General features: G+C 44.6%; 1 protein-coding gene across 1 annotated transcript in view; it reads left to right on the top strand.

Moving 5' to 3' along the window:
- The first annotated feature begins 698 nt into the window (after positions 1–698).
- The window catches only part of gdpd1 (glycerophosphodiester phosphodiesterase domain containing 1), a 37,342-nt gene continuing 23,461 nt past the window's right edge, over positions 699–14,579 (top strand). The window contains exons 1-6 of the mRNA XM_084325668.1: positions 699–825; positions 3,810–3,967; positions 4,756–4,798; positions 9,727–9,862; positions 11,074–11,119; positions 12,879–13,000. Of these exons, the coding sequence (XP_084181794.1) occupies positions 3,832–3,967; positions 4,756–4,798; positions 9,727–9,862; positions 11,074–11,119; positions 12,879–13,000 (483 nt within the window). The 5' untranslated portion in view covers positions 699–825; positions 3,810–3,831. The remainder of the gene's footprint in view (positions 826–3,809; positions 3,968–4,755; positions 4,799–9,726; positions 9,863–11,073; positions 11,120–12,878; positions 13,001–14,579) is intronic.

The following is a 14,579-nucleotide window of genomic DNA, read 5'->3' as shown; positions in this document are numbered from 1 at the left end:
TGTGGCTCTTCCAACAGCTGATTCCAGATAGACAAGACCAACACACACACTGTAGTTATGGTGAAATATCGTCAGGGTGTGTGCAATAGTCTACATCTCCATGGACAGTTTAGGGCTGTGAACGTTGACCTATAAAATGTCCTTGGTTTTGACTTGGACATTGCTCTAAATACAATGCTTATCACATCCTGCATCTGTCCCTCACACAGGCAGTTGTATGTGTGCTTCAACTGAAACAAAGACACATAGCAGGCCTATAGTCTTATTAGGTCAAATAATGTATGCAATATATAATCATATACATCATGATTCATTCCAATGTTGGCAGAGTTGCTTTTCAGTTTGGAAATGACTTGGCCGCGGAGTCAGCCTCTCAAACGTCCACTAGAAGTCGCAATTGTGCTTTCTTTCTTCTTGTTATCTCATTCCTCTTTCACAACAGCAACCTCTAGTCTAGTGAATCGCGTGGGCTGAATATTATATTGGAGATTGGCCTCTCAACTCTGGCGTTTTGACCAAGGATGTCTTTTGCCTAATCAAGTCTTGTAATTTTATCTTTTCAAGGTTATCTCTTACGTCTTGGCCGATCGGACTGATTGACTGAAGGGGAGGGAGGAGGAGGAGGAGGAGGAGGAGGAGGAGGGGCCAACCAGTGGCGATGTGAGCGTTGATTGGCGCATGCTCAGACTGCTGAAACCCCGGTATGTTTTGTTTATGACAGCTCGCCTTCTTTCAATTTGACAAGGCATAACGAATACCCGGGACTATCACAGGACTAAAACGAGCTCTTTTAATCTACGAAGGAAAGGGAATTTGATGACAAAGGTACAATTATATTTCCTGTGTGGGTCTGTCAGTGTCAGGCTCAGCCAGCCTAACTAGAACGATAGCCAGCTCCTTGTAGCTACTTAGGTATGGTATGATAGCCAAATAATTCCTGACTGGGTGATGCTATGCTGTGCAACAGGAATAGTCCACATGAACATAACGTGTTATTCAACTTAATGTGATCACAGGGTTGGGGCGACAGTGGCTCGGGAGGTAGAGCAGTCGTCTGGCAATCCGGAGGTTCCCGGTTCGATTCCCGCTCCTCCCGGGCAGCGTGTCGATGTGTCCTTGAGCAAGACACTTAACCCCTAATTGCTCCCAACGAGCAGGTTGGCACCTTGCATGGTTGCCTCCGCCGTCGGTGAATGAATGTGTGAGTGAATGGGTCAAATGTGAGTAACAAATTGTAAAGCGCTTTGGATAAAAGCGCTATATAAAAAAGCAGCCATTTACCAAGCAGCCATGTGGGTTATCAGGTTTATGTTACCCCTAAGGGAGATTCATTGTTTCCGGCTTGGTCCTCATCTTTCATTGATTGATTGATTGATTGAAAACTTTATGAACAGATTGCAGAATGGGTAGAATACAGTATGGCTCAATATAAACAATTGTTAAGGGGATGCAGACCAGAGAAAGACTTTCGTCTTGTTTACATCTAGGGATGTCCGATATTATCGGCCTACCGATATTGGCATAAAAATGTGATATCGGTATCGGTTTTCAATTTTTTCAATTTTTTTTTTTTTACATTTATTTAACCTTTATTTACCCAGGCAAGCAAGTAAGAACAAATTATTATTTTATTTATTGTCAAAGTATGCATACTGTTGTGTTAATTACACGACAAGAGATATGTAATGTTAATTACCTGAAATTATTCCATTTTGGGGGGGGGGGGAACCCTGCATATATCGGTATCGGTTGATATCGGTATCGGAAATTAAGAGTTGGACTATATCGGTATCGGTAAAAAAGCCAATATCGAGCATCCCTATATCATTGTATCATCACATCCCTGTTCGCAGATACTCTTTCAGTTTCTCTCCCTAACCGCTTGAAACGGATATCAGACACCGTTGGAGACAAATCCTGAATGTGTTCCATTTACACTGACCACTGACCTTGGGGACAGTGGCACCGTCCCCAGAGAGAGTGGAATTGCGTTGCTAGGTAACGGCTTGGACCCAAGTTTATTATAGGGACAGCTGAGGGGGAATCAAAGGTTGACTATTTTATAGCTACCGTATGTCTCAGCTTCATTTTGCATATCGAAGTTCAAACAAACAGTCTTGGAGTCCAGACAGACAGGCAGTCCCTTTTCATTTTGAAGAGCATTAAATATTCTGTTTATCACAGACTGCTAAAGAGGACCGTAACAGAGGCATTCTGGGATGCTGGGGTTCAAGAAACAAAGGCACTCCTTCACACCAATAATTTTAAACTGGGTGGGAGGTATTGTAGATGCTTTTTATTTATTTTGTATCCACTTTTTCTTCTCCTATTTTTCAGTTTTTTTTTTTTTATCACAATTTAGTCGTTATGCCAATTCCCCCCTCCCCTTCCTGGTTGTGTGCCCCCCACTGGTCGGTCTAGGGCCGGGAGCCCTGAAGTCTATCAGATGCTTCCTCCGATACATAGAAGACAGCCAGCAGCCTCTTTTCACCTGACCTGGGGAAGTGTAACGTGTGGGAGGATCACACTACCTTACCCAGCTCCTTCCCTCGCTGTGCAGGCGCCCTGACTGACCTGTAGGAGTCGCTGTTTACAACGACCAGAATACCACCCACCGGCTTCCCACCCGCTGACACTGCCAATTGTGTCAGTATGACGACCGCCCAAGCCGGAGGGAACGCTGACAGCCGGATTCGATACCAGTGTCTCCGCGGTGGTAGACAGACGCTTAGTCCGCTGCGCTACCCGGCAGCGCCTGTAGATGCTTTTTTTGTATTTAAATGTTCTTTTGTGATGGATATCCTGCCACTTTAATTAGAGATTATGTTACACTAAAATCCCCCAAAAAGACATCAAACACCACTATCTGTATGGCAAGGCAAAGGGGGAGGGGCTCAAGCCTATCTGGATCCTATCTGCAGAGTACACTGCTAAATTAGTGCTGTCAGGCGATTCAAAAAATGTATCTAATTAATTACAGGATTTGTAATGAATTAATCTAATTAATCACATTTTAATCGCATAACTATTTTATGCCTGATATTCTATAATCATATTTCAAATTGCATGTGTCCGGATGGCAGAATTCAGTACTGTATCTATAAAACCTTCTGTTTAATCATCTTCCATCTATTAATTTGCTTAGATTTTTCAGGTCTGGTCAATTTGAGCATGGTGTTATTCACAGTCAAGGATACACATTTTTTTATTGATATTCTCATTTGGTTCATTACAATTTACTCAAAATAAAATGTTCATTCAATCAATCACCACGCAGATTGATTGATTGAATGAAAATTGTATTAACAGATTGCAGAATGGGTACAATACAGTAAGGCTCAATACACACAATTGTTAAGGGGATGCAGACTAGAGAAAGACATTCGTCTTGTTTACATCAGGGTCCCCCATTTTCAATTCATAATGAATTGTAAGTAAGGGTGCAACTTGCACCGTGCAATCCATTCTTTGTGGATCTAGCCCACAGTATTTCTGACACTGGGAATACATTCCCTGAGATCCATAGATGTCCCTAGAATCAGATACCAAGAACATGCAAATGGACCATATTAAAAAAAAGTCTGTAAATGTGTATTCTACGTTCTTATGGAATGAATGAGATAAAACAAAAAAAAAAAAATATTTTTATTTTTTTGTAATTAATTTTTAGTTAATTTTCATAACGCGATAATTTGCTGTGTAATTAATTAATCTAATTAACGTGATAAACTGACAGCCCTATGCTAAATATATTCACATCCACAAATCAAGACTTTGTGTTGTTGTTTTATTTCGCTATCCCCCCCCAGCCCCCCAGCCGCCTCACAAGAGATGAGTGCTGCGGTCTACGTCTTGTCCACAGTAACAGGCTACGTGCTCACCTCCGTTTTGCTGCTGAAATGCCCGTCACTTCTGCACCGGAAGAAGAGGGAGACATTCCTCAGCAGGCACATTTCTCACCGGGGAGGTGAGTCTGTGGCTGTTGCCTTATCACCAGTGCAGTGCCTCCCACTTTTTTACAGTTAGCTGGTGGTGGTGACCATAGATATCTATAGAACACTAGATAGCTTAAGGCGGAGTCACCAGCATCTCTGAACCGCCGCCATCTTGCTCGAGTCAGCCTTGAGTGAGGGTGAGTGATCTGCACAGACAAAAATACTCATAACTCGCTGAAATATTGACGGATTTACAAACGGTTTGGTTTATTACAAGCATTATTCAAGTGGTTTGTAAAAAAAAATCTTAAAAAAAGAACATTTTTATAAGTATGCAGTATCATAACTACATCTTTGATGTTTATAGCAAACCAACCAGTTTGAAAATCGGTAAAGAATTGAGCAATCTATGGTTATTTAAATAGTACATGCACCATATACATTAATGTTATCAGTAGCTGAGCTGCCTCTGGCAAGATGGCCGCCCTACGATGGTGTCACTCCATTGGCCGGCAGCACAGGTAAGCTATCTAGTGTTCTATATATATCTATGGTGGTGACCGCCAGGTTGGGTGATGATAAGCTGCACATAGGTAGGTCACCAGCAGGAGACGCCAGTGTGCTGCACACAACTCAAGAAGTGCTGTTTATGTTATTATTGTATCGTTTTTTTTGTATGTATCTGTGGCGGGCTTGTCTCTTTTGGATATTGGGAAACACTGCTTTCTAATGCAATTAGATTTATTCTGTTCTGTTTTCTGTTCTACTATATTTAGTTGTTGTATGCCAGCATACTTCTCACTGTAGATATTTATTTCAGGTGCGGCCGAGAATCTGGAGAACACCATGGCAGCTTTCAAACAGTGAGTCATCATCCGCTGTCATAATAACACCGCTGGCCAAGATCCCTGGGCACCAAGTGTGTGTGTGTGTGTGTGTGTGCACATTGTGCACGTCTGTGTCCACACCTAAGGGTGTAACGACACACATGTTTCCTATCCTAGCTATACTAACTATACTATACAAAAACATAGTTATGTTTTATTTCTATATTTCTTTAAATTTTGAGGTCACGATTTGATTTTCAAGTCTTAAAATGTATTCCTACGTTTTCAGAAGTGTGTGTGTGTGTGTGTGTGTGTGTGGTGCACCCTCCCCTCCTGTCCCACTCTACACTGATATCTATATCTGCTATATCTAGAGTGCTACCAGAATGGTTTGGTTTTACCAATGATGTCTTTGCCAACATACCAAATACACCTGATGTTGTTTTTGTTGACACCAGCCACAAGGAGGTGCTAATCATAGAAGTAGGCTGTGCCTTTGACCTGTACATGGACCAGGCTTTCCGGGACAAGTATATAAATTACCAACCACTGCTCAATGTGATGGCCAGCCTTGAGTACAGGTGTAGATATAGTGTACTTATATTATATTATCGGCAGTCTTGGCCATGTATACAAATGCACCATGACTGGTCTGAGAATTTCTGCAATGTCTAAGAGAAAAGCCAAACAAATTGCCAAATATTGCTCTGTCTCAGCGAGAGCGGCACGGTGGTGTAGTGGTTAACACTGTCGCCTCACAGCAAGAAGGTCCAGGGTTCGAATCCCGCTTGGGGACCAGGTTTCCATGATGCCAGTTACCCAGGTGGGGTATCTCCCAGGCCTTTCTGTGTGGAGTTTGCATGTTCTCCCCGTGCTCGCAAGGGTTTCCCCCCCCGATAAGATAAACCCAATGGAAAAACATGCACAACAACAAGATCGCTAACGCTGTGGCGTCCTTGACGAAGACGGACAGGAGCACTTGGATTGGTCCCCTGGCGCGGCTCACGTGGCGCCTGTCTGCTCCCGGCTGCCCTTGGGGGGGAAGGACGACGGGATGGGTTAATCGCAGATACGCATTGTATGCATGGTTCGCATGTGTGCCAAATGATGACCTCGGAGCAGGTCCTAAATTATTATTAATTATTATTATTATTATTATTGGCAGCTTAGCCGCGTGGAGAAGGAGGTGCTATGTGTACCCTTAAGTGTTCAGTGCTGCTTGGCCCCGATATATTTGATTCCCTGTTTATGTAATATAATTTGTGGAACCAAATAAAGTACTTTGTGTGTGTGTGTCTGTGTGTGTGTGTGCATGCACCTGTCCCACTCTACACTGATATCTAGGATGCAGGCAGATGCCTGTCTAGAGAAGAGAACGAGAGAATTTTCGATACACCGAATCTAAATTTATCTTCTCAGAATTTCTTCGATTTGTGTAAAATGGTTCCACCCTACAGTCCATCCTAACTAGTCATTCTGAACGTCTCAGCTGTGGTGCTTATTTTTTTTTGTTTGATCTACTTTTTCTCCCCATTTTCTATTTTTCTCCCTTCCCCAATTTCGAATTGTCCAATTCTAGCCCTCCCCTGTCTCGAACATTGTTAGGCCATGCCTCCCACATGTCGGCTGCAATGTGGACCAAGCCTTGCATCACGTGTCCCCTCCGGTACATGAGGAGGCAGCCGTTGCATCTTTTCACCTGCACAGCGCGATCTCTCAGCGGCGAGGAGTAACGCGTGGGAGGCTCACGCTGCCCCTGTTGCTTCCTGATTCTGCTGCGCAGGCGCACCAACCGACCTGTAGGAGTCGCTGTCCACAACGCCCGATCCCCACCCACCAGCTTCCCACCCCCTAATACTGCCAATTGTATTAGTATGAACGACCAGCCAAGCTGGTAGCAACGCCGAGAGCTGGGCTCGAACCCAGCATCTCCTGCGTTAGTGGCGAGCGCCTTGCCCACTGCGCCACTTAGCCGCCCAGCTGTGGTGCTTCTTTATAATGTGATGTAAACCTCAAACCTCAACAAGATGGCTGTCACACACAGATCACTCCCTATAACACATGACCCTGAACACCACCTCAACACATGACCCTGAACACCACCTCAACACATGACCCTGAACACCACCTCAACACATGACCCTGAACACCACCTCAACACATGACCCTGAACACCACCTCAACACATGACCCTGAACACCACCTCAACACATGACCCTGAACACCACCTCAACACATGACCCTGAACACCACCTCAACACATGACCCTGAACACCACCTCAACACATGACCCTGAACACCACCTCAACACATGACCCTGAACACCACCTCAACACATGACCCTGAACACCCTGAACACCACATGACCCTGAACACCACCTCAACACATGACCCTGAACACCACATGACCCTGAACACCACCTCAACACATGACCCTGAACACCACCTCAACACATGACCCTGAACACCACATGACCCTGAACACCACATGACCCTGAACACCACATGACCCTGAACACCACATGACCCTGAACACCACCTCAACACATGACCCTGAACACCACATGACCCTGAACACCACATGACCCTGAACACCACATGACCCTGAACACCACATGACCCTGAACACCACATGACCCTGAACACCCTGAACACCACATGACCCTGAACACCACATGACCCTGAACACCACATGACCCTGAACACCACATGACCCTGAACACCACATGACCCTGAACACCACATGACCCTGAACACCACATGACCCTGAACACCACATGACCCTGAACACCAGGTGACCCTGAACACCACATGACCCTGAACACCACATGACCCTGAACACCAGGTGACCCTGAACACCACATGACCCTGAACACCACATGACCCTGAACACCACATGACCCTGAACACCAGGTGACCCTGAACACCACATGACCCTGAACACCACATGACCCTGAACACCACATGACCCTGAACACCACATGACCCTGAACACCACATGACCCTGAACACCACATGACCCTGAACACCACATGACCCTGAACACCACATGACCCTGAACACCACATGACCCTGAACACCAGGTGACCCTGAACACCACATGACCCTGAACACCACATGACCCTGAACACCAGGTGACCCTGAACACCACGTGACCCTGAACACCACATGACCCTGAACACCACATGACCCTGAACACCACGTGACCCTGAACACCACATGACCCTGAACACCACATGACCCTGAACACCACGTGACCCTGAACACCAGGTGACCCTGAACACCACATGACCCTGAACACCACATGACCCTGAACACCACATGACCCTGAACACCACATGACCCTGAACACCACATGACCCTGAACACCACATGACCCTGAACACCACGTGACCCTGAACACCAGGTGACCCTGAACACCACATGACCCTGAACACCACATGACCCTGAACACCACGTGACCCTGAACACCACATGACCCTGAACACCACATGACCCTGAACACCACATGACCCTGAACACCAGGTGACCCTGAACACCACATGACCCTGAACACCACCTCAACACGTCACACTCTCACCCTCATCTCACCTGACTGCAGATACAGACCTCTGACTCTCATAATTCCATATGAATATTACTATGTAGTATTAATACTACAACTGTACATACATCTGATTAGCACTATACTCAGTAGTACTTACCAATTTATACATTTTATACCCAGCTTAATCACCTGTACATTGTATATTACTATTGCACTTTACTGTTACATTTGCACTCTGGTTTGATGCCAAACTTATTTTTGTTGTACCGTCTATACTGTTGTACTTGTGCTGTATAATAATCTAATCTAATAAAAAGCACCAGAGGTTTAGAGAAGTAAGTGATTCATGTAGTAATCACATTTCTACCTTTTGTGATTCTGCGTCTTATGCGCAAAATTCAGCGTTCCATTTTTTTTCTTATGGTTTTCTGGGTTTTTAATGTATACATTTTTCCTGGCATTAACCAAATAATAATTAATTGTTAGACTAGAAGTCTTTATTTGTCATGCAGTTTAACACACACACGCGAGATGGGCAACCCACAGGAACACACATGCACTGAGTCGCCGATGAAATGTCTCTCTGCACTTTTCCCATCCCGCCGTCCTTCCCCCCATGGGCAGTCGGGAGCAGATAGGGCGTCAACGTGAGCCGCGCCCCGGGGACCAATCCAAGTACTCCTGTCCGTCCTCGTCAAGGACACCACAGCGTTAGCGATCTGCTGTGCATGTTTTTCCATTGGGTTTATCTTATCGGGGGGGAAACCCTTGCGAGCACGGGGAGAACATGCAAACTCCACACAGAAAGGCCTGGGAGATACCCCACCTGAGTACCTGGCATCATGGAAACCTGGTCCCCAAGCGGGAATCGAACCCTGGACCTTCTTGCTGTGAGGCGACAGTGTTAACCACTACACCACCGTGCCGCCTCAGTCGCTATGCCGTCATAGCGACTGAGGTCAGTTCTTCTTGACTCAGCATTTATCCACAACGTCATACAAGTGTAAAAATATAGGACAAAATCACATTGAATTTTATGTGATATCAAATCCAAATTCTTGATTTGTTAACAATCATTTGATTTGATCAGATTGAAGCCCTGATAATCAGAATTAAATGGAACTGGCAGAAAGCCTTGTGCAATATAACCCACGTGACGCGTTGGAGGAATTGAGGACAAGCTGGTTAGTCTGCCTTTTGAAATGTTTGTTGTTCAGGAAATGAAAAACGAAATGAAAACAAACATCCATCTATCTATGTAGATGCCACGCTGTCAATGAACTGTGAACAGTTTTAACTCACTGATATTGTGTGTGTGCATGCGTGTTTGTGTGTGCATATGTGTGATTGCTTTTGTGTGTGTGCGTTTGTGTATGTGCGCGTTTGTGTGATTGCTTTTGTGTGTGTGTCTGTGCAGTGCTGTAGATCTGGGTACAGACATGCTGGAGTTGGACTGTCACCTGACGAGGGACCAGCAGGTGGTGGTGTCACATGACACCAGCTTGATGAGGTCCACTGGTATGAACGCCTACATCTCTGACGTGGCCTACGCTGTAAGTAACTGCACCTGATCGCATCTCCAGATGGTTACCCCTCCATGAGTCTCCATATTATTATAAACTTATATTAGATTAAGGGCGGCTGGGTGGCGCAGCGGACATTGCGCTCGTCACCAACGCAAGAGACACCGGGTTCGAATCCGGCTGTCGGCGTTGCCTCCGGCTTGGGCCGGCCGTCATACTAACTCAATTGGCAGAGTTAGCGGGTGGAAGTCGATGGGTGGTAATCTGGACGTTGTGGACAGTGACCCCTACAGGTCGGTTGGGGGACGCCTGCAGAGTAGAGACAGGAAATGGCGGGGGTAGTGTGAGCCTCCCACACGTTACACCTCGCCAATGAGAGTCCGCGCTGGCAGGTGAAAAGATGTGACAGGCTGCCTCCTCATGTATCGGAGGGGACACGTGAGGCTTCTATCCTCCCTACAACCTGCCAGTGGGGGGCATATGCAAGCAACGTTCAAGACAGCAGAGGGGAGAATTGGCACAGCGAAATTGGGATGGGAGAAAAATAGAAAAAGAGGAGAAAAAAAGTGGATAAAAAAAAACATATCAGATTTTTTATTTTTTATCTAGTATATCTAGCCACCATGTAGCACCTCCTCAACACTGTGCACGAGATGCCTGGCTTTTATCTATGTATATCTAGCCACCATGTCACACCTCATCAACACTGTGCATGAGATGCCTGGCTTTTATCTATGTATATCTAGGACTAGCCACCATGTAGCACCTCCTCAACACTGTGCACGAGATGCCTGGCTTTTATCTATGTATATCTGTATATCTAGCCACCATGTCGCACCTCATCAACACTGTGCACGAGATGCCTGGCTTTTATCTATGTATATCTAGCCACCATGTAGCACCTCCTCAACACTCCTCTACAACTACCACTACAGCACAGTGTTTCCCAGAGGTTCAGAGGTCATTTGTGTCGTTAGTAGGATGCTGGAGATACACATTAATGTAGCAGGGAAGAAACTGAAAACACGCACACGCACACACACACACACGCACATGCACACACACACGCACACACACACACACACACACACACACACACACACACAGCTGTTAATGTGGTTTTGTAGCAGCTTGGGAGATGTATTTGTGGTGGATCTGTCTGATATTGTGGTGTGAGTCTGTATGGAGGAAACACAGCCACTGGTCTAAAGTCGTGGTTGTTTACTGCCTTCTCTCTGCAGGAACTCCCTCCGTACTTCTGCAAGCTGGGCGTGACCTTTCAGAGAGGTGAGCAGTGTGTACATCCATCATGTCACGGGCCTGCAGCTCATTGGCATGATTGATGACTAGGTGATCATGTGTTTGTTGTAGAGTTGTTCCGATACCGATACCAGTATCGGAAATGCCGCAGATACTGCCTAAAATGCTGGTATCGGTATCGGCGAGTACCCTCTAATGTTGCGCTCCGATACCATGACGTAATTTATCAACAACACTGCGGACGTTGGGCTCTGTAGATACTTTATATACTCATACTTCGCTGGGTGAGCATTATAAAACAAACGTGTGCTTAATCGACCGTGAATTAAAGTGTCAATTGCCATTAACAGCAGAGCAGATACTTTCTTAAAATGCCATTGTCCCGACAGCGCTGTTGACGGGGAGCTCTGATGAGTTCGCTTGGTGGCTGGTGTTATTAGCATTGAACAGCTAACCGAAAGCTAGCTTTGACGTTACCTTGGCTAAAGTTGGGGCTATTCACATAATCCAGCAATAATGGCTGCAGATCTGCAAGCAAAGTACAGCAAATTGGCAAAGGAGTATTCCAAGTTAAATCACAATGTCACCGGCAGTAACGTTACAGTCTTTCCATATAGCGGTAGCTCATGCTAGCTAACATAGCTCACGGTAACGTTGTCATTGCACAATTGCACGTCGCGTACACAATTAATGACATGTTGCGGACAGCCATATCGGCGACAATGTTTAGCTTTTAGTGCCAAATGATAAGAGTCTGAGGCGGAGTCTCAAAAGAGAATGTTGAATATTTATTGTGCAAAAATCACAACAACAGAGCCTCTGGTACTAAACGGAGCCTTCTTGTGGAAGCAAGTGCAGCAACGAATAATGTCCGTGTGGAACTAATGTGCCAACAACCTTTCCGTGGGTGAACTCATTGAGATAGTTTTCAATTACTGATACTAATACTAATCTATACAATCACCTGTTGTTGAATAAATACCATTACTTTATAGTTATTACTAAAAAACAGTATATATAAAACAGTAGCTGTATTAAAAAAAAAAAACGTTTTTTATAATTTATATAATATTTTTTAATTTTTTTAATGTATGCACTGGTATCGGATAAGTATCGGTATCGGCCGATACCCAAAGCTTAGGTATCGGAATCGGATCGGAAAGGAAAAAATGGTATCGGAACATCTCTAGTTTGTTGTGTGTTAAGTCATCAAATGAAACTGTACATATTTTCTTTATTAATTAATACATTTATTTGTTTTATTACATGTCTACAAAATTATTTCTACAAAAACTAAAACCATATACATACAAAACATATATATTATATATATACACACACAGAACACAACCACCCACCCATAGGGACTCAAAATAAAATAAAAACACACTAAAGGTCCAATATAAGAATCCACACCAGTCACACCATAATTCATAAAGTCATACTGTATCTGGAGGCCACGGCTCACTGTGTCCTCGTGTTGTCCTATCTGGAGGCCACGGCTCACTGTGTGTCCTGGTGTTGTCCTATCTGGAGGCCACGGCTCACTGTGTGTCCTGGTGTTGTCCTATCTGGAGGCCACGGCTCACTGTGTGTCCTGGTGTTGTCCTATCTGGAGGCCACGGCTCACCGTGTGTCCTGGTGTTGTCCTATCTGGAGGCCACGGCTCACCGTGTGTCCTGGTGTTGTCCTATCTGGAGGCCATGGCTCACCGTGTGTCCTGGTGTTGTCCTATCTGGAGGCCACGGCTCACTGTGTCCTCGTGTTGTCGTCTCTCTCTGTACAGAGTGTTACTGCGAGGGAGGAGAGGACAAGCGCATCCCTCTCCTTGGGGACGTCTTCGAGGCCTTCCCCAACACGCCTGTCAACATCGACATCAAGGCCAACAACGACATACTCATCAAGAAGGTCTGTGAGGACTTCTGTCACTCTCCTGCCGTGAGACTGTCTGTCCGTCTCCGTCTGTCCATCAGGGCTGTGCGATTCGGGAAATCTCACAATTAGATTTTGATTCTCGGGATTCATAATCGATTCTTGATTGAATACATGGCATGGATTTGATTCTAGATTAATTTCCCCATTTGATTGCGGTATAGACACTTCGGTCTCAAAGGACACAAATCACACTGAATCAAATGTAAACCTTTACTCAATGTAAACCTTGAGTACGTTTTATTTTCCAGTTTAGTCCTCTCAATATGAAACATAAATGCAATCATAATTTTGAACAAAAACATGTTACTGGCAGTCTTCTCAATTTTGTGTATTGATTTCGGTAGAGATTCTATGTGTAGTGAATAGATTTTTCTTTGCACACCCTCCCTGTCTGTGTGCATGTGTGTGTATATACATATGTGTATACACATGCATACAATGTAGTACAGACAGACATGCTGTCCTGACTCACAACTTAATATTAGTCACTCTTTGTATGTCTCTCTCTCTCTCTCTCTCTCTCTCTCTCTCTCTCTCTCTCTCTCTCTCTCTCTCTCTCTCTCCCTTTATCTCACCCTACACTCACCACCCCTCTCTCTCTCTCTCTCTCTCTCTCTCTCTCTCTCTCTCTCTCTCTCTCTGTATTGTCTCATCTCGTGACTTGATTTAAAATGTCACTTTCTGTGGCACTGAGCTGGAAATCCACCTTTAGTGATTTGAAAGGTCAATACAATATGCTGTAGGAAGGTAGAGATAGAAGATGGAAAGGTCTTTGCTCCTTGCTGTGGATGACTGTGTGATTAATGTGGCAGAGAACTTGTTCAGTATAATACAGTGGGCTGTGGGCAGGCATTTCTATTGTTTAAATATATATTTTCCACATCTACCTGAAACCTATACAGGTGCACTGTGCTGTTTGGGGGGATACGTCCGTTTACGTTTGAATTATTCTGTCTCATGTCATCATGAATACAATTAATAAAAAAAAAAAATGTTGTACAGTATATAATCGCTACTTTTCCAAACGTGAGACGTGTACCATCATGGATCCATGCAAATACCATCGTCCACGATATACAGTATACTGTAGGCCTACATATTGTAAAAATAAATAAATAGACATACAGGGAAATAGACCATTTTGAAAATAGACCACACATGTATTACAAGTATGGGTGTAACGGTACACAAAAACCACGGTACGGTACGTACCTCGGTTTTGAAGTACAGTGGGGGAAAGTTTAGCTTTCCATGGTCCACTCAGGGGTGATGTAGTGTGCAGTAACTAATTGTACTTGTAGGGCTGTCAACGAATATTCTATATTGAAATTAATAATCGACTTGTAAAAAAGAAAAAAAATAATATCAGATTGTGAAAAAAACATTTGTTTGTATTCGTTCGGTACACAGCTGTTCGGTATGGTATGGTACACCGTGAAATGGTACACCCCTAATTACAAGATAAATATATAAAGAGGGCGGCCGGGTAGCGCAGCGGACTAAGCATCTGTCTACCACCGCAGAGACACTGGTATCGAATCCGGCTGTCAGC

The sequence above is a fragment of the Notolepis coatsorum genome (assembly GCF_963971535.1).
Source record: "Notolepis coatsorum genome assembly, chromosome: 1".
Taxonomy (NCBI): Eukaryota; Metazoa; Chordata; class Actinopteri; order Aulopiformes; family Paralepididae; genus Notolepis; species Notolepis coatsorum.
This window is presented reverse-complemented; position numbering and strand designations above follow the sequence as displayed.